General features: G+C 28.4%; 2 protein-coding genes across 2 annotated transcripts in view; one reads left to right on the forward strand and one right to left on the reverse strand.

Annotated features, from left to right (window-relative positions):
• Positions 1-21,591, reverse strand: part of LOC120418713 (uncharacterized) — a 406,326-nt gene that overhangs the window by 270,391 nt on the left and 114,344 nt on the right. The gene's annotated exons all lie outside the window — the stretch shown is intronic.
• On the forward strand, positions 1,897-21,127 carry LOC120418700 (uncharacterized). The gene is made up of 2 exons (XM_039581165.2): positions 1,897-2,414; positions 18,509-21,127. Exons 1-2 carry the CDS (start codon positions 2,183-2,185, stop codon positions 20,980-20,982), a joined length of 2,706 nt encoding a protein of 901 aa, XP_039437099.1. The 5' UTR covers positions 1,897-2,182; the 3' UTR covers positions 20,983-21,127.

Below are 21,591 nucleotides of genomic sequence, written 5' to 3' on the forward strand. Positions count from 1 at the left end.
AAAATGATCTCTAATCTTAAAATTACGTCAAAAAAGTTTTTCCACGTTTTTCAATTCATTATATTGTGTGAAAAGTCGAATGAAAAAAATGTGATTTCTTTTAGAGTGTAATTATTTTTTTCTGAGAAATCCTAAGAAATGCTCCACTATCGGTTTTTCGATGTTCCATACCTCGAAATCCCTAAATAGACATTTTTTAATGTGTGTGTTGTTTGTTCAAGGTAATTCAAACCTCGATGGTCCCAGTCGCAGTGTAAGGTCCCAGTGTAAGTGCGTAAATTTTGCGTAAATTAGCGAAATTTGATATTCTCATGATCATTTGATAAGGAAAACTTTAGCTTCATTTAATAACAAATTTTAAAATAATTAAAACTTGTTCGCTATAGATTGCAAATATTTCAAACATTAAGAAGTACTCAAAAAAGTTAGGTATATTGAGTATGTTAACCGATACCCAAAAATGTTTTTAAAATGCTAATAAAACCTATTTTCAAAATACATATTCAAATTGTTTAAACAAGATACCTTTGCATTTTTACTCAACCAATAATATTTTCTGTCGTTGTCGAATTCCAGAGTTTCTCCCAGTTATCCCTTTTTTCATAGTGGCCACCCTGAATTAAATTAAAAACTAGAAATCTTTATTTAAAAAAAACATTAAAATTAAATTCAAAATCTAAAAAAAAAATAAAAAATAAATAAATAAAAAAAACTAGAAATGAATCCTGGGATGGACGCACTTGTTTAACTTTAGGAAATTACTTGTTTCATGAATTCATGAATAATTTAACTTGTTGTAGCATAATTGTCATCATGCATAGCACATTTTTTTAATATTTTAAGTTTAAAAAATTAAAATATTAAGTTGAAATTATATCATGACTGAGGGACAAGACATTAAAGCAAAATTTAAAATAAGGCCGATACAAATATTTTTCAAAGTTTTTGTACCTCTGGCCAGGGTCGAGGAAAGGCAAAAAAAATAAATAACAAGCCATAGGTTCAGCATTTGCATGGACAAATTGTTTTAAAATGCATTTTACACGAATTCTGTTGTTTTGCAATCATTAGTTTTCAAAAAATGTAAGATTTGATGAAAACAAACATTTCAACGAAAAAAACTTTTTGTGAAACTAAGATCCAATATTTTTAAGAATTCTTAAGATTTATAAATCAACCCAAACATGCTAAAAATGATTCTAAACGCAGGGGAATGCATTTTAAATTTCAGCTGATTGCACTTGCATTTCCATTGAAATTTTGACGTTTTTTGAAAAAAAAAAAATTGCCTCCCGATTTTTCGAGCCATTTTCAAAGGAAGGGGAGAGAAAAATTTTAAACAAAATTTGTACCGGCCTAATGGACTAAACAAAAATTCGCAAACTTTGATTTTGTGTAACCGAACTCAGTGCATTCATCAATTTTTTTTCGACTAAACAAATCGGTTTACTGAACATTTGTCTATTTTTTAATTGAAATTCTCTAATGAAGTTGTAATGAATTGTAATGAAGTTGTTGTTTATATTAGAAAAAAATCCAGTTTTATTTTTGTTCATCTCTACAGATGATATAAACAAAATTCAATTGTACTTATTTTCAACAAAATATTTGAAAATGCTCGGTTTATATAATTCCAAAATGTCCAAGATTTTTTTAAACATTTCAAATTCCTCTAACAACATCCCCACAACTGCAACCACGATCGTGACGCGATCCTTCGTGAACGTCACACACCTCGGCGACGGCATTTTTCACTCTCGCAGATCACCACAGCCATGCTAAATCAAAGGGCAAACAATTTCTTTCCAAGCTCATCTAGTAGCCAGTGCTGCTACTGCCACCACCATTGCAACTCTTCCACACCCAGCCTACTTGATCTTACTCGATCGACGGCGCTACATCGCGCTGGCTGGTTTGATGGATCGCCGATGAAGAGTTGCGGGGTTGAGCCCCGTTTCGGAATGCTCCGGCCGCTCATTTCCATTTCAAACGCGACGCGCAACGGAACGATCTTGGAGGTTTTTGGCTCGTCTCTCGCGATTTCAATTTCGGCTAACGGATTGCGATTGCAGTTTGCTGGACGATGAAGGATCAGTGATCGGGAGGAGGATCTTGGAAAGCTGAAGAATCTTGGAGTAGTGAAGAACTTTGAAGAGAGAGGATCAACGAACACTTGCTGGAGATGATCAGGCTGCGGTTGTTGACGGCGTTGGGGGTTGTCCTCGGGGTCGTGGCCACGACGGCCCAAGCGACCTCCGGGGAGTCCTGCCCGGAGCAGACGCGACCGCACGCGACCCGTTGCGATCAGTACTTTCGCTGTGTGCTGCTCCCGTCCAGGACCCACGTCTGGGTGCCGACGCAGTGCGCCAAAGGCTTAATCTATGAACCACAGCTCAAGACCTGTGTTTTGCCTGGTGAGTTGAGTGTGCGTGTGTTTGGGAGGTGGCCGTTGGGATCGTCCTGTCTAACGCTAACGCTTGCACTAACGCTTCTGTAGATCTTCGACTTCTGGAACTTTTCTTTTCAACAAAAAAAAACTTGGTGACGGTGAAATCAAAAGTGCAACCTGTACATTAAATTTTCCACTTTTTTTTATGCAACTCGAGCAATTCAAGACGAAAAAAATGTAAAAAAGTAGCGGGTGTGAGTGATAATTAAGTCTTGGTCGTCGTATGTGATCGCGAGCGGAGGTCGATTTTGATTGCATGGAGACCTCCTCCCCGCACAGAAAGAAGAAAAATCGGAAGAGAGTGTGTGATAATGATAATGCGTTTTTTTTTCAACATTTTGTTTCATTGGACTGAAAAAGTACTGAGTAGTGAGCCGTGTGCATTAGCCAGTAATGGGGAAATAACTGAAAAATTGGCTGAACCTGGTAAAGTGCACAACAGCAATGCTTGCATAGCTCATTATTTTGCGCATGTGCGCTCTCGTTTTGAATTATGGACTGCTAATGGATTGGGATTAGGTGATTGTGTGTGAACTGTAGAAATTGCAAGGTTTCGGTGGAGTATGTGGGGAAGGAAAATTTTGGTGGTGGAAAAATTGCGAAAAAATGTGAATATGATAAGTGCAGACTGAGTGATATCATTGATAACTAAAAACTTGATGGCATTTGAGGGAATAACATGTTAACTTGAAGTTTCATCAAAATATTTCTTTACTTTAGAAATCCACAGACAATTTAAATAAGGTAGAGATTTTTTAAGGCGTATTCAAGTAATAGTTTATGCAACAAGTTGCAGAAAAAATATTTTTCCAGCACTTGTCGTACATTTATCCAACAAGGTTCACCGAGTTGGATAAATACGACGAGAGCTTAAAAAAAACAAGTTTTGCAACGAGTTCCATACAACATTTTTTCAATTCCGGAAAACACCATTTGAGGAAATTATAAGTCAAATGGGCATGTACTATGTCAATTAAAGGTTTAAATAAAAAAATGAAAAGTATTACTTTTAGAAACAAGTGCTGAAAAGTTCCACTTTTCAGCATCCATTTCAATGCTGAAAAGTAGAACTTTTCAGCATTTATTCTGAAAAGGGTTGCTATTCGATTCTGTTATTTTTGGTTCAGAAAAGTAGGCTTTTCATCGTTCAAGTATGACAGGAAAAGTACGTAGTTTCGGAACGGAATTGCAAAATAGTAGTTTATACAACAAGTTGCAAAAAGAGGATTTTTTCAGCACGAGTCGTACATTTATCGAGGTTCACCGAGTTGGATAAATACGAAGAGTGCTGAAAAAATCAAGTTTTGCAAAGAGTTTCATACAACATTTTTTGCAATTCCAAAAAACACACACTGAGTGAAATTATATGTAAAATGTTCATGTATATGTCAATAAATCGTTTGAATAAAAAAAAAATGTTGAAAAGTGTTACTTTTCGAAACAAGTGCTGAAAAGTTCAACTTTTCAGCATCCATTTCAGAGCTGAAAAGTAGAACTTTTCAGCATTTATTCTGAAAAGTGTTGCTATTCGATTCTGTTATTTTTGGTTCAGAAAAGTAGGCTTTTTCATCGTTCAAGTATGGCCGGAAAAGTAAGTAGTTTCGGGACGGAATTGCAAAAAAATAAATTTTAAGATCTTTTCTTTTCGGATTATTTGGATTTACTTTTCGGATTATCAAATAACGAAAAAAAATCGATGTATTATTTTTTTAAATGATTTGGAATTTTAAAATCACAGATGGCGGACAAAATGGCGGTGATGAAATATTAAAAAAAAAATGCATTTTGTAATTTTTATAGGCAACGCTCAAATTTGACTGAAATGAGGCCGCAGAACTTCATCTTGATGTTGAAAATAAGGAATTAAAAAAATATAGAAAATATCGATCGGATAATCGAACTTTGGATAATTGAAACATCGGATAATCGGGTCTGAACTGTACTCATGGTGTCGATCCAAATCCCAAAATAAAATTCCCTGACTTTTCCCTGACCTCTCCAGACCACCATTTTTTTTTTTATTTTCTGTTTTTTACTAACATATTGTTTGGAGCGTTTTTATGGTTTCATGCATTTTTCTTTTTGAATATTGGAAATTCATGATATTTAAAAACTTCAATGACTATTTTATTTTATTTTTTTTTCTAACGATGGATTCTGCAAAAACTTAAAAACTTTTTTTTTATTTTGTCAATTATTTTTTTCTTATCGAACATCCAAAATGAGCAACCATAAAAATTTCCTATGTTTTATTATTTGGTGATGTCATTTTAAATGTTGCCCTTTACCAAAAATCTAGAGTTTTTTTAATAGGTCTTATAAAAATAGAAAACACAATAGCTTATAGGACCTTTTTAAAAAACAACTCTAGAAATAATTAATAATTAAAATTGTTGCAAATTTCAAATTGCGATTAGTTGATTTCACTTCATTTCCCAAAGGAAATTTAAAGTTAAAAAAAACCAATTGAAAATTTTAATTAAAGTAAGAAGTTATGTTTAATTTTAAAATTGTTGCCTTTTGCCGAATTTTTAAACGAATTAGGCCGATGCTATTTTTGATTGTGTTTCTATAAAAAAAAATTAATGGTTTTGGAGACAAAAACTTGAAATAAATATGTAATTTTGCAGAACCTTAAGAAAGATTAAAAAAACTGAAAAACAAGTTCATGTTTACGGTTTTAAAAAAAGATCTAGGTCTTTTTCAACAATGTTTGTATTTAAAGTAAACGGTTTTCTGGTTATTTGAAGATAACATCTTCTTAGATAATTATACAAAATAATATTTTTGCTATAAAATTAAAAAAAAAGTTTTCTGCCTTGACCAGAGCCTACAGACGATCATTCACACGATCTATACATTTTATAAAAATAAAAACAAATAAAAGCTCGAGCTTTTCAAAAAGTCATTATTTATCAAACTTAGACATTTGGGTGTTTTGGAATAGATTACAAATTTAAGCTCGATCTGACCACGGAAACTCCTCCTTGTAAGCCCTTGAATGTTGTTTAGGAAAAATATGTAAAATGTAGTTGTTCAATCCCTATGAAATCTCAGATGCTGGATCTTAATTAAAGTTGAAACAACTTTCCGAAGAGACCATAATTTATAAATTCTTGAACTCTCAAATTCCTCCATTCAGGGTTGTTACGGAGAAAGCGAAAAAAAAAATCCGCGCCACCCCAATCCGCGCAAAATCCGCGTCATTTTAAGAAAAATAATTTTGCGACAAACATACAAAAGAGTTTCATAATAAATTCAATGTTGTAATCTCAGAAGGCAGAATCAAGAAACGCTGAAAATACCAAAATATAACTAGAGGGAAAGGCAAAACAAACATTTTGGCAAAAAATAAAATAAAAAATTTCAACATTTAGAAATTAAGATCTTAAAACTGAATCAAATCTAAATAAAGAAAAATAATAAAATTTTTAAAATTGTAATAAATCCTCGATCTTGAGATTTTAAATTTAAGATACAGTTCATACTCGATGATCTTACCAAAGCGTCACTTAAACAAATCGAAGCAAATTTTCCTACATCTTCTTCTCAAAATTTCTCTAACCAAAAAAATAACTCCAAAAATACTTCAAATTTTATCAGGTTTTCTAAGATGGTAACAAGAATGGCAGCATTCAAGAATTTAAGAATTTAAGAATTTAAGAATTTAAGAATTTAAGAATTTAAGAATTTAAGAATTTAAGAATTTAAGAATTTAAGAATTTAAGAATTTAAGAATTTAAGAATTTAAGAATTTAAGAATTTAAAAATTTAGGAATTTAAGAATTTAAGAATTTAAGAATTTAAGAATTTAAGAATTTAAGAATTTAAGAATTTAAGAATTTAAGAATTTAAGAATTTAAGAATTTAAGAATTTAAGAATTTAAGAATTTAAGAATTTAAGAATTTAAGAATTTAAGAATTTAAGAATTTAAGAATTTAAGAATTTAAGAATTTAAGAATTTAAGAATTTAAGAATTTAAGAATTTAAGAATTTAAGAATTTAAGAATTTAAGAATTTAAGAATTTAAGAATTTAAGAATTTAAGAATTTAAGAATTTAAGAATTTAAGAATTTAAGAATTTAAGAATTTAAGAATTTAAGAATTTAAGAATTTAAGAATTTAAGAATTTAAGAATTTAAGAATTTAAGAATTTAAGAATTTAAGAATTTAAGAATTTAAGAATTTAAGAATTTAAGAATTTAAGAATTTAAGAATTTAAGAATTTAAGAATTTAAGAATTTAAGAATTTAAGAATTTAAGAATTTAAGAATTTAAGAATTTAAGAATTTAAGAATTTAAGAATTTAAGAATTTAAGAATTTAAGAATTTAAGAATTTAAGAATTTAAGAATTTAAGAATTTAAGAATTTAAGAATTTAAGAATTTAAGAATTTAAGAATTTAAGAATTTAAGAATTTAAGAATTTAAGAATTTAAGAATTTAAGAATTTAAGAATTTAAGAATTTAAGAATTTAAGAATTTAAGAATTTAAGAATTTAAGAATTTAAGAATTTAAGAATTTAAGAATTTAAGAATTTAAGAATTTAAGAATTTAAGAATTTAAGAATTTAAGAATTTAAGAATTTAAGAATTTAAGAATTTAAGAATTTAAGAATTTAAGAATTTAAGAATTTAAGAATTTAAGAATTTAAGAATTTAAGAATTTAAGAATTTAAGAATTTAAGAATTTAAGAATTTAAGAATTTAAGAATTTAAGAATTTAAGAATTTAAGAATTTAAGAATTTAAGAATTTAAGAATTTAAGAATTTAAGAATTTAAGAATTTAAGAATTTAAGAATTTAAGAATTTAAGAATTTAAGAATTTAAGAATTTAAGAATTTAAGAATTTAAGAATTTAAGAATTTAAGAATTTAAGAATTTAAGAATTTAAGAATTTAAGAATTTAAGAATTTAAGAATTTAAGAATTTAAGAATTTAAGAATTAAGAATTTAAGAATTTAAGAATTTAAGAATTTAAGAATTTAAGAATTTAAGAATTTAAGAATTTAAGAATTTAAGAATTTAAGAATTTAAGAATTTAAGAATTTAAGAATTTAAGAATTTAAGAATTTAAGAATTTAAGAATTTAAGAATTTAAGAATTTAAGAATTTAAGAATTTAAGAATTTAAGAATTTAAGAATTTAAGAATTTAAGAATTTAAGAATTTAAGAATTTAAGAATTTAAGAATTTAAGAATTTAAGAATTTAAGAATTTAAGAATTTAAGAATTTAAGAATTTAAGAATTTAAGAATTTAAGAATTTAAGAATTTAAGAATTTAAGAATTTAAGAATTTAAGAATTTAAGAATTTAAGAATTTAAGAATTTAAGAATTTAAGAATTTAAGAATTTAAGAATTTAAGAATTTAAGAATTTAAGAATTTAAGAATTTAAGAATTTAAGAATTTAAGAATTTAAGAATTTAAGAATTTAAGAATTTAAGAATTTAAGAATTTAAGAATTTAAGAATTTAAGAATTTAAGAATTTAAGAATTTAAGAATTTAAGAATTTAAGAATTTAAGAATTTAAGAATTTAAGAATTTAAGAATTTAAGAATTTAAGAATTTAAGAATTTAAGAATTTAAGAATTTAAGAATTTAAGAATTTAAGAATTTAAGAATTTAAGAATTTAAGAATTTAAGAATTTAAGAATTTAAGAATTTAAGAATTTAAGAATTTAAGAATTTAAGAATTTAAGAATTTAAGAATTTAAGAATTTAAGAATTTAAGAATTTAAGAATTTAAGAATTTAAGAATTTAAGAATTTAAGAATTTAAGAATTTAAGAATTTAAGAATTTAAGAATTTAAGAATTTAAGAATTTAAGAATTTAAGAATTTAAGAATTTAAGAATTTAAGAATTTAAGAATTTAAGAATTTAAGAATTTAAGAATTTAAGAATTTAAGAATTTAAGAATTTAAGAATTTAAGAATTTAAGAATTTAAGAATTTAAGAATTTAAGAATTTAAGAATTTAAGAATTTAAGAATTTAAGAATTTAAGAATTTAAGAATTTAAGAATTTAAGAATTTAAGAATTTAAGAATTTAAGAATTTAAGAATTTAAGAATTTAAGAATTTAAGAATTTAAGAATTTAAGAATTTAAGAATTTAAGAATTTAAGAATTTAAGAATTTAAGAATTTAAGAATTTAAGAATTTAAGAATTTAAGAATTTAAGAATTTAAGAATTTAAGAATTTAAGAATTTAAGAATTTAAGAATTTAAGAATTTAAGAATTTAAGAATTTAAGAATTTAAGAATTTAAGAATTTAAGAATTTAAGAATTTAAGAATTTAAGAATTTAAGAATTTAAGAATTTAAGAATTTAAGAATTTAAGAATTTAAGAATTTAAGAATTTAAGAATTTAAGAATTTAAGAATTTAAGAATTTAAGAATTTAAGAATTTAAGAATTTAAGAATTTAAGAATTTAAGAATTTAAGAATTTAAGAATTTAAGAATTTAAGAATTTAAGAATTTAAGAATTTAAGAATTTAAGAATTTAAGAATTTAAGAATTTAAGAATTTAAGAATTTAAGAATTTAAGAATTTAAGAATTTAAGAATTTAAGAATTTAAGAATTTAAGAATTTAAGAATTTAAGAATTTAAGAATTTAAGAATTTAAGAATTTAAGAATTTAAGAATTTAAGAATTTAAGAATTTAAGAATTTAAGAATTTAAGAATTTAAGAATTTAAGAATTTAAGAATTTAAGAATTTAAGAATTTAAGAATTTAAGAATTTAAGAATTTAAGAATTTAAGAATTTAAGAATTTAAGAATTTAAGAATTTAAGAATTTAAGAATTTAAGAATTTAAGAATTTAAGAATTTAAGAATTTAAGAATTTAAGAATTTAAGAATTTAAGAATTTAAGAATTTAAGAATTTAAGAATTTAAGAATTTAAGAATTTAAGAATTTAAGAATTTAAGAATTTAAGAATTTAAGAATTTAAGAATTTAAGAATTTAAGAATTTAAGAATTTAAGAATTTAAGAATTTAAGAATTTAAGAATTTAAGAATTTAAGAATTTAAGAATTTAAGAATTTAAGAATTTAAGAATTTAAGAATTTAAGAATTTAAGAATTTAAGAATTTAAGAATTTAAGAATTTAAGAATTTAAGAATTTAAGAATTTAAGAATTTAAGAATTTAAGAATTTAAGAATTTAAGAATTTAAGAATTTAAGAATTTAAGAATTTAAGAATTTAAGAATTTAAGAATTTAAGAATTTAAGAATTTAAGAATTTAAGAATTTAAGAATTTAAGAATTTAAGAATTTAAGAATTTAAGAATTTAAGAATTTAAGAATTTAAGAATTTAAGAATTTAAGAATTTAAGAATTTAAGAATTTAAGAATTTAAGAATTTAAGAATTTAAGAATTTAAGAATTTAAGAATTTAAGAATTTAAGAATTTAAGAATTTAAGAATTTAAGAATTTAAGAATTTAAGAATTTAAGAATTTAAGAATTTAAGAATTTAAGAATTTAAGAATTTAAGAATTTAAGAATTTAAGAATTTAAGAATTTAAGAATTTAAGAATTTAAGAATTTAAGAATTTAAGAATTTAAGAATTTAAGAATTTAAGAATTTAAGAATTTAAGAATTTAAGAATTTAAGAATTTAAGAATTTAAGAATTTAAGAATTTAAGAATTTAAGAATTTAAGAATTTAAGAATTTAAGAATTTAAGAATTTAAGAATTTAAGAATTTAAGAATTTAAGAATTTAAGAATTTAAGAATTTAAGAATTTAAGAATTTAAGAATTTAAGAATTTAAGAATTTAAGAATTTAAGAATTTAAGAATTTAAGAATTTAAGAATTTAAGAATTTAAGAATTTAAGAATTTAAGAATTTAAGAATTTAAGAATTTAAGAATTTAAGAATTTAAGAATTTAAGAATTTAAGAATTTAAGAATTTAAGAATTTAAGAATTTAAGAATTTAAGAATTTAAGAATTTAAGAATTTAAGAATTTAAGAATTTAAGAATTTAAGAATTTAAGAATTTAAGAATTTAAGAATTTAAGAATTTAAGAATTTAAGAATTTAAGAATTTAAGAATTTAAGAATTTAAGAATTTAAGAATTTAAGAATTTAAGAATTTAAGAATTTAAGAATTTAAGAATTTAAGAATTTAAGAATTTAAGAATTTAAGAATTTAAGAATTTAAGAATTTAAGAATTTAAGAATTTAAGAATTTAAGAATTTAAGAATTTAAGAATTTAAGAATTTAAGAATTTAAGAATTTAAGAATTTAAGAATTTAAGAATTTAAGAATTTAAGAATTTAAGAATTTAAGAATTTAAGAATTTAAGAATTTAAGAATTTAAGAATTTAAGAATTTAAGAATTTAAGAATTTAAGAATTTAAGAATTTAAGAATTTAAGAATTTAAGAATTTAAGAATTTAAGAATTTAAGAATTTAAGAATTTAAGAATTTAAGAATTTAAGAATTTAAGAATTTAAGAATTTAAGAATTTAAGAATTTAAGAATTTAAGAATTTAAGAATTTAAGAATTTAAGAATTTAAGAATTTAAGAATTTAAGAATTTAAGAATTTAAGAATTTAAGAATTTAAGAATTTAAGAATTTAAGAATTTAAGAATTTAAGAATTTAAGAATTTAAGAATTTAAGAATTTAAGAATTTAAGAATTTAAGAATTTAAGAATTTAAGAATTTAAGAATTTAAGAATTTAAGAATTTAAGAATTTAAGAATTTAAGAATTTAAGAATTTAAGAATTTAAGAATTTAAGAATTTAAGAATTTAAGAATTTAAGAATTTAAGAATTTAAGAATTTAAGAATTTAAGAATTTAAGAATTTAAGAATTTAAGAATTTAAGAATTTAAGAATTTAAGAATTTAAGAATTTAAGAATTTAAGAATTTAAGAATTTAAGAATTTAAGAATTTAAGAATTTAAGAATTTAAGAATTTAAGAATTTAAGAATTTAAGAATTTAAGAATTTAAGAATTTAAGAATTTAAGAATTTAAGAATTTAAGAATTTAAGAATTTAAGAATTTAAGAATTTAAGAATTTAAGAATTTAAGAATTTAAGAATTTAAGAATTTAAGAATTTAAGAATTTAAGAATTTAAGAATTTAAGAATTTAAGAATTTAAGAATTTAAGAATTTAAGAATTTAAGAATTTAAGAATTTAAGAATTTAAGAATTTAAGAATTTAAGAATTTAAGATTTAAGAATTTAAGAATTTAAGAATTTAAGAATTTAAGAATTTAAGAATTTAAGAATTTAAGAATTTAAGAATTTAAGAATTTAAGAATTTAAGAATTTAAGAATTTAAGAATTTAAGAATTTAAGAATTTAAGAATTTAAGAATTTAAGAATTTAAGAATTTAAGAATTTAAGAATTTAAGAATTTAAGAATTTAAGAATTTAAGAATTTAAGAATTTAAGAATTTAAGAATTTAAGAATTTAAGAATTTAAGAATTTAAGAATTTAAGAATTTAAGAATTTAAGAATTTAAGAATTTAAGAATTTAAGAATTTAAGAATTTAAGAATTTAAGAATTTAAGAATTTAAGAATTTAAGAATTTAAGAATTTAAGAATTTAAGAATTTAAGAATTTAAGAATTTAAGAATTTAAGAATTTAAGAATTTAAGAATTTAAGAATTTAAGAATTTAAGAATTTAAGAATTTAAGAATTTAAGAATTTAAGAATTTAAGAATTTAAGAATTTAAGAATTTAAGAATTTAAGAATTTAAGAATTTAAGAATTTAAGAATTTAAGAATTTAAGAATTTAAGAATTTAAGAATTTAAGAATTTAAGAATTTAAGAATTTAAGAATTTAAGAATTTAAGAATTTAAGAATTTAAGAATTTAAGAATTTAAGAATTTAAGAATTTAAGAATTTAAGAATTTAAGAATTTAAGAATTTAAGAATTTAAGAATTTAAGAATTTAAGAATTTAAGAATTTAAGAATTTAAGAATTTAAGAATTTAAGAATTTAAGAATTTAAGAATTTAAGAATTTAAGAATTTAAGAATTTAAGAATTTAAGAATTTAAGAATTTAAGAATTTAAGAATTTAAGAATTTAAGAATTTAAGAATTTAAGAATTTAAGAATTTAAGAATTTAAGAATTTAAGAATTTAAGAATTTAAGAATTTAAGAATTTAAGAATTTAAGAATTTAAGAATTTAAGAATTTAAGAATTTAAGAATTTAAGAATTTAAGAATTTAAGAATTTAAGAATTTAAGAATTTAAGAATTTAAGAATTTAAGAATTTAAGAATTTAAGAATTTAAGAATTTAAGAATTTAAGAATTTAAGAATTTAAGAATTTAAGAATTTAAGAATTTAAGAATTTAAGAATTTAAGAATTTAAGAATTTAAGAATTTAAGAATTTAAGAATTTAAGAATTTAAGAATTTAAGAATTTAAGAATTTAAGAATTTAAGAATTTAAGAATTTAAGAATTTAAGAATTTAAGAATTTAAGAATTTAAGAATTTAAGAATTTAAGAATTTAAGAATTTAAGAATTTAAGAATTTAAGAATTTAAGAATTTAAGAATTTAAGAATTTAAGAATTTAAGAATTTAAGAATTTAAGAATTTAAGAATTTAAGAATTTAAGAATTTAAGAATTTAAGAATTTAAGAATTTAAGAATTTAAGAATTTAAGAATTTAAGAATTTAAGAATTTAAGAATTTAAGAATTTAAGAATTTAAGAATTTAAGAATTTAAGAATTTAAGAATTTAAGAATTTAAGAATTTAAGAATTTAAGAATTTAAGAATTTAAGAATTTAAGAATTTAAGAATTTAAGAATTTAAGAATTTAAGAATTTAAGAATTTAAGAATTTAAGAATTTAAGAATTTAAGAATTTAAGAATTTAAGAATTTAAGAATTTAAGAATTTAAGAATTTAAGAATTTAAGAATTTAAGAATTTAAGAATTTAAGAATTTAAGAATTTAAGAATTTAAGAATTTAAGAATTTAAGAATTTAAGAATTTAAGAATTTAAGAATTTAAGAATTTAAGAATTTAGGAATTTAAGAATTTAAGAATTTAAGAATTTAAGAATTTAAGAATTTAAGAATTTAAGAATTTGAAAAAATAAGAAATCAACAATTCCAAAATATCAGAAATTCAGTATTTTCAAAATTTAGAATCTTTATTAGAGTTTAACAAAAATGACTTTTTGGCGGGCATTCAGGGGTTTGTTCCGGTGGGCATACTGAGCTCAAATTCCAAATATGAGCATGATTGGACGTAACAGGAGCTGGCGCTCCGCCCTTCAATTTTAAATGGGATTTAACCCATAAAACAAGATTTTTTCAAATACAGTAGTTGTTCGGTAACTGGGCGTTGTTTAACTGGGCTGCTTTTTAACTGGGCGCTCGATAACTGGGCCGTAGCCCAGTTAAAAAGCAGACAAACGTCAAAAAACCAAAACAAACCGAAATCACCGAGGGGTTAATGGATGCAAAAATCATGGTCAACAAATAAAAAAACTTTTTTCAAACCTTTTTGTAATTTCAAGTCACAATTAAAGAAATATGAAAAGTAATGATTGTAAACAAATTTGAGTAACTTTTATTTTTATATTTCATCAAATAAATATTATGCATCGGTAGTCCCCTCGTTATTTTTCGTTCAGCCCAGTTAGCGAACAGCATTCGATGACTGGGCTACGTTCTCAGCCCAGTTACCGAACAACTACTGTATGTCACTTTTTGAGGCATTTTGACCACTAAAGTGTTTATTTTCAACAACACTGGCGTGTAAGCCAGATCCTTGCGCATCTTTTGGTATATATAACATTGAAATTTGGAGCACCCTGGAGCTCGGTACAGACCTTCAAAGTTTGGCATTTTTCGAAAAATTGACCCCAGCAAAATCAAATGGCGTCTCGGGCGTCGCGAGGTGCGACACGCATATCTTTTTAGCCGGGGACGATTTTTCGAAAAATTGCCAAACTTTGAAGGTCTGTACCGAGCTCCAGGATGCTCCAAACTTCAATGTTATAACATGTATTCGAAAAATTGCCAAACTTTGAAGGTCTGTACCGAGCTCCAGGATGCTCCAAACTTCAATGTTATAACATGTATACATATACCAAAAGATGCGCAAGGATCTGGCCTACACACAATGTGGCAAAGTTTGGCCGGGAATACATTCAAATACATCATCAAGGGCGAATTTTCAAAAAGAAATGAAATTTTGTAGTAATATTTTTAAGATTATCGAAATTCCCTGACCCAGCTTAAAATTCCCTGACTTTCCCTGACTTTTCCAGGTCAAATAAAATTCCCTGACAATTCCAGGTTTTCCCTGACTTTTCCAGAAATCGACACCATGTGTACTATAAAAAAAATCGTCAAAATCTTTTTTGTAAAATGCTTTTCAATAGGAAACTGTAATAAACGCACAAAAAAAACATTGTCTGGTAATTTATTTGAAACAGCTTTCTTTATTTTATTAAAAATAACAATTTTTGCAGAAGTTCTGGAAATACCTTATTTGGTCCCCTAAAACAAATCAGAAAATTTTCGTCATGGAGTAATTTGCCACAAAATTGGCCGATTTCATGACCTTTGTGTATTTGTATTTTTTTTTCAATTTGATTTACGCCTTCCCTATGACCAAAAAAGCCATCAGCGCATTGCAAGCTTCCATAAAAATGTTGGGGGCTATCCAACAAAAATGGCATTTAAAGACAATAATTTTCAGACAAATTTGTTGTATTCTGCAAATTTGTAGGACAACTCAGAAAAAATAGTTGCACTCTTAAAAATACCAATTTATAAATTTAATTTTAATCACTAAAAGTTTAATCATGAATTTGAAAAATAGCTTTTTTAAAATAAAATTTTAAACAAAAAAACTTGTTTTACAAATATTTTCGAATTATTGATTTTATTTTTTTTAATCAAATTTACGCTTGGAAAGTCCTTTTTTATTTTCAATATTTATTTATTTAAATTTGTAATTTGTGCGTTTATTCATATCGATAACCTGTTATGTAGTTTACAACTTTTTCCCTGGTCAAGGTCAAGGTGCCAGTATTTTTAGCTTTTTTCTACTCAAAAAACCCGTGAGAATATCCTGGAATTAGGAAAATATATAAAAAAAATAAATAACAAGCCATAGTCTCAACATTTGAATGCAAAAAGTGTTTTAAAATGCATTTTACTCTGGTTCTGGTTGTTTTGCAATCATTAGTTTTCAAAAAATAGCAAAAAAAAAAAAACTTTTTGCGATACTAAACATAGAAAATTTTAAAAAATTCAAAAGATGTTTAAATCAACCCAAACATGCTAAAAATAATTTTAAACACAGGGGAATGCATTTTAAATCAATTTCAGCTGAATACAATTTCCATTGCAATTTTTTGGGCCAACTTTGAAAAGAGGAGGAGGGGGGGGGGGGGCGTGACAAAAACTTAAAATAAAATATGTAGCAGCCTTAATAACAAAAATATTAAGCGGCTTAAAAAATGTTTTATGCAAATTATGTTCAACAATAAACAATTTTCTAAAACGTTTTTTTTTTTTGCTTAAATTTCTTTTTTTAATCATTATTTCTTCAAATTGTTTTCTTATACTTATACTTAACACAATTGATGATTTTGGAAATTCAAATATTAGTGATAAAAGTCGATTAAACAATTTTCTTTTAAGAGTGTAACTATTTATTCTAAACAATATTTATTACTTTGCCGAAGGCACCAAATCGACCAGATATTTCTTTCCCAAAATACATATGTTCGAATATTACACGGATAGAAATCCTGTAAGCAAAACGGGTTAATTTATGTTGTCGAATTTGTAAAATTTGAAATAATTTCAATATCGTCTAAAAAAAATCAATTTGATTTATTTATTTTTTCAAAATCGACAACATTTTTGCTCAACTTTCGAAAAATTGTTGACGTTTTTGGAAACATTTCAATGTTTACAAATTCGACAACAAAGAGTTACCGGATTGATTTTCAGGATTTCTATCCGTGTACATACCATTTTTGTATGGATAGCCTATGGATTTGTATGGAGACTTGTACGGGAAAACTAATGATGCAAAATGGCTTTGCTAATACGGAAACCCGCGGGAAAATCAAGGTGCAATCAATAAAATTAAATTAAATCGACTAACGGTTTTTGTGGAGAGTTTCTCAATAGTACAGGTTTAAGAAATTCAACTGTCAGTTATTAAAAGATGATACACAAATGGGTCGATTCAGTATACAGTGAGTCAAATATTTGTCCGTACCCCCCCGTACGGGAAATGTTTGTGATATAAAAGTACATAAAATTCAACTAAAGTGCCATGTTTTATACATCAATCGACGCGGCAGAATGTCCTCTTTAAGACACTGTCATTGGATTTGCAAAAAACTTTTTCTTAAAAAATACAAAAATTGTTTACTGAAAAAAGTCAAAAAAAGAGGTCAAATAATTGTCCGTACCCCTAGTAAAAGTACAAAATCTCATCGATTTAAGTGAATTCATTTATGAAATGTTGTTTCAGTGTCAAATACTAGTACCTTTAGCCAGTTTGTGACAACTTTGAACTTCTGATAACTTTGTTTAGTTAATTTATATTAAAAATTGCATTAAATTTAGTTTTTTAAAGTAAAACTTATCAAAACATTAGTTTATAAACAACTATTTTTATAAAATTGCTATTTTGTGTTGTAAGAGTCTCTATTGAACAAGTTTCAACAATATTTGTTCAAAATATACATTGTTTTCATCTTTTTTATTGACATTTTTCGACCAAAAAAACTGTTTCGGAACAATACCGTTAAACAATCCGGATTGTCCCGGAACCGGTTCAACCCCTCGGAGGGAAATTTTGTGGTTATCACATAGAGGACAAAAAAACCCACCTCTTGCAATTTGAAGCATCCAATTTCGTCCACTACAGCCCGATTACGAGTCCCTAGACTGAAATTTGAAATTTTCACTTTCCGTGCTGAGAATTTCTGTACCGTTCTGGGTCAGAATGTTTTGCTTGGGGAATTCGAAAATTTCAAATTTCAGACTAGGGACTCGTAATCGGGCTGTAGTGGACGAAATTGGATGCTTCAAATTGCAAGAGGTGGGTTTTTTTGTCCTCTATGTGATAACCACAAAATTTCCCTCCGAGGGGTTGAACCGGTTCCGGGACAATCCGGATTGTTTAACGGCATTGTTCCGAAACAGTTTTTTTGGTCGAAAAATGTCAATAAAAAAGATGAAAACAATGTATATTTTGAACAAATATTGTTGAAACTTGTTCAATAGAGACTCTTACAACACAAAATAGCAATTTTATAAAAATAGTTGTTTATAAACTAATGTTTTGATAAGTTTTACTTTAAAAAACTAAATTTAATCCAATTTTTAATATTAATTAACTAAACAAAGTTATCAGAAGTTCAAAGTTGTCACAAACTGGTTAAAGGTACTAGTATTTGACACTGAAACAACATTTCATAAATGAATTCACTTAAATCGATCAGATTTTGTACTTTTACTAGGGGTACGGACAATTATTTGACCTTTTTTTTTTTACTTTTTTCAGTAAACAATTTTTGTATTTTTTAAGAAAAAGTTTTTTGCAAATCCAATGACAGTGTCTTAAAGAAGACATTTTGCGGCGTCGATTGATGTATAAAACATGGCACTTTAGTCGAATTTTATGTACTTTTATATCACAAACATTTCCCGTACGGGGGGGTACGGACAAATATTTGACTCAATGTATATTTTTTTTTTGTCATATTTTTTTTTAAATTTATGTGTGTGGATTGGAAATTCCAAAACTCGTTGACTGGCGACGAAATTATGCAGGTATTAAGACTTCGTTAATGCAGTTTAAACATTGTTGAACCAATAGTAATCTAGACAGTATTTAACCCGGTTCTACCCCACTTAAAACACTTTCCCATCCCACATATCGATAACATGCGCTTGTGCTCGCTCCACTAACAAAACGGTGCTAATTTCCGAGGACGGAGTGAAACGTCTGTCTTCCAAACAATATATGTACTTTCACCTTTTCACGAGCCAGCGCCTTCTATGATTCTCTTTTGCGCACAGGTGACGACTGGGAGTGCAATCTGTCAGCGGAGACGGGCACGGACGAAAGCGGCGAGAACGTTTACGGCATCAACAATCTGCCGGCGGCCATTTATACGGGTCCGACGGCAGCTGCTCCCCCGCCTTCGCCACCGCGACGACGGCCGGAAACGGTTACCGATGCAAACATTCCCACCGTCAGCGGGAACAACGAAGGTGGTTACTATATAGTATTGGATCGCGATGGAAACAATCGAACGACGTACTACCATACGGTTCCGCCGACCGAAAACCGAGACCGGGACCAGTACGAGGACAACACTAGTGGGGGTTTCACCTACAACTTTGACGACCCGGACGGTGACGAGGAATCCAGTGGGGACGGACTGGTGCTGCTGGACGTTGACGAGGGACCGGCGACACCGGCTTACGAGACTATGGAGAAGCACTCGACAACGGCGATGGGGGTTTTCAGCGAAAAGACAACCGAGCTGTCGAAGAACGAGCTGAACTCGTTTTTGGCGGACTACACGCTGAAGGCGACGGGAAGTACGCCGACACCGACGACAACCGTGACGACGAAGACAAGGACCAAGACCAAGACGAAACTTCCGCTGCCAGCGGACGGGAAGATTCACCCGGAACACCTGACGGCAATACTGACTCAGCAGAAGAAGCTGAATCGGATAGCTTCGCGGCTTAAGCTCAAGGAAGACCCGACCGGTGGAGTAGGGGACAAGTCTCCGTTTTCGGATCAACCGGTGTTTACGAGCCGTCCGGAGGGGTCGGTCTTGTTTAACGTGGCGCCGCAGCGAATCCCGGAAGAGACGCAGACCCACAAGTCTCCGTTTATGTCGGAAGATGTGATCAGAAGCATAATTGAGATTTCGAAGCAAATGATGGCTCACCAGAAGACTCAGAGCCAGGAGGAGATGTACGTGAAGCCGATCTTCATTCCGATTTCAGTGAGCTCCGCCACGCAAGATTTCACCCCGAACAAACCGAGCAAGATCATGTTCCACCAGCTGTTTCCATCGCTTTCCAACAACACCACTCAGTTTAGCGCTAAACCGATTGGTATTACTATAACGAACCCTTATACTCTAGGTCAAGCGACAATCTACGACAATTTGCGCGATCAGGTCATGAACGATTCGCAGTACTACAACTACCAGGCCACCATGGCCGATGTCTACGGTAACCGTTACCAGTCGGGGCCGTCGCCGCCGCAGTCCATGCCGAACGTCCCCATGTATCCGTACCCACCGACGATGGCCTACCCGGTCTTTAGCCAGCAGCAAAGCTATCCCAGCTATCCCGCACCCGCTCCGTACTACAACCCACCACAAGCCCAACAACAATCCCCTCAACAAGCCCTCCTGAACCGACTACGAAACACGATCGGCTACGAACACGTCGAGTCCCAATCCAACGAGAACGTCATCTCCGACGAGCAAGACGCCGAAGAGGACGATTCGCCCATCTCGGCCGAACTTCCCGAGAAGCAAGCGACCGCCACGATCAACCTCCAAAACTCCAACGAAGCCAACGGCGACGAAGACGACGTCGAGGACATGATGGAAACCAAAAAGCTAATCTCCGTTGGCGGAGCCACTCTCAACTTCAACGACTACAAGGACAGCATCCTTCCTCTACTGGACGCCAACCCGGACGATGTCCGCATCTCCGTGCTCACGTGCAGTCTCGGCTCACGCCAGCCAAACAAGACCGACTGCACCAAGTACTACGTGTGTAACCCCCACAACGGAGCCTTCCAGTCCTTCACCTGCCCCTCATTCACCGCCTTCAACGCCGAAAGCCGCGTCTGCGACATGGCCACCTTCAAGAGTTGCCAGGCCAGACCCAACAGCCCAACACCCCCCTCAACCGCCCTCTCCCGACTAGCCCAGCAGCACAAGCTCAAGCAAAAGATCAACTCCGACACCAGCAAACTCCAAAGCGAACTCATGGCCGCCCACAAGTACGTCGACCTCATCAAACACCAAGCCATCAAGATCCTCAGCCGAACCAAGGCCACTGAAACCCTCGCCGCAGACGACGAAGACGTCGAACTCCTCACCGAGCTCACCGCGATCAACCCGACCGCCATCTCCCCAACCATCACAACCCCAGGGCTAACCTCTACCTCAACCACGACCACCGCTTCGAAGAAGCGAACCAAGCCCAAACGCAAGCACGCCAGCACGCACAAGAAGCGACCAACGGCGACCAAGCGGATCAAGGGCAAAACGGCCGCAACGAAGAGCGTTGGTACGACGACAACGACGGTGGCGCCAACGACGACCCCCGTGCCGAAAGCGCCCAAGTGCAAACAGAACGGCAAGATCCCGGATCCGGCGGTCAAGTACAACTACTACGTGTGCTACAAGGCGAATCCGAAGAAGTTCATCAAGACGCGGATGGCCTGCCCCAACAAGCTGGTGTACTGTGCCAAGACGGAGTACTGTACGTTTGAGAAGAACTGCAAGGACTGAGTGAGGTGGGAGTGTGATGATCCGATGCGATCCGATTGTCTGTGTATTATAGGTTGGATTAGTTAATTTATTTATTTAAAAGTGATTTATGTTTAATTTATTGAGTAACAATAAAGAATGATAAATTGAGAAGTCGACAAATGGATCCGAAAATGTGTTGTTCTTTTGTGTACTAAAAATATATAATAAATGAGATTCCCTCTCCCTTTGAAGCAACGGAAATGAGAAGCGATTGTAGAGACACTTCACATAGACGCCCTTCACAATCGGTTTTCAAAATATTCTCAAAATGTTCTTTCTTTAAAATTTATTCTTTATTCAGTCAAACTTCAGTATTATTTTTGTAATGTTTTCGATTGTTTAAAAAATCTCCGTTTTCAATAGCAATTAAAATTAAATTGAATGAATTAAAAAAAATCTATTCTTTTCTTGTACCATTTTTTGAGTTTAATCCTCGTTAAAGACAGTACTTTAGGGGATGAATAAAAAATGATATCGAAAGTTCCCGTAGTTTTGCAGATTCTAAAATGTCTGTAACAAAAAATCTTGGTGCAAAAGCTCTTGTTGATGTGCTCCGTTAAAAAAGATCTTTAAAACAGCAATAATGAT

The sequence above is a fragment of the Culex pipiens genome, chromosome 2 (assembly GCF_016801865.2).
Source record: "Culex pipiens pallens isolate TS chromosome 2, TS_CPP_V2, whole genome shotgun sequence".
Taxonomy (NCBI): Eukaryota; Metazoa; Arthropoda; class Insecta; order Diptera; family Culicidae; genus Culex; species Culex pipiens.

Excerpts from the sequence above, each read along its gene's own strand:
- LOC120418700 (XM_039581165.2), top strand. The coding sequence starts at position 2,183 with ATGATCAGGCTGCGGTTGTTGACGGCGTTGGGGGTTGTCCTCGGGGTC. Across the intron at positions 2,415-18,508 it reads CAAGACCTGTGTTTTGCCTG|GTGACGACTGGGAGTGCAAT; the intron begins GTGAGTTGAGTG and ends TTTTGCGCACAG.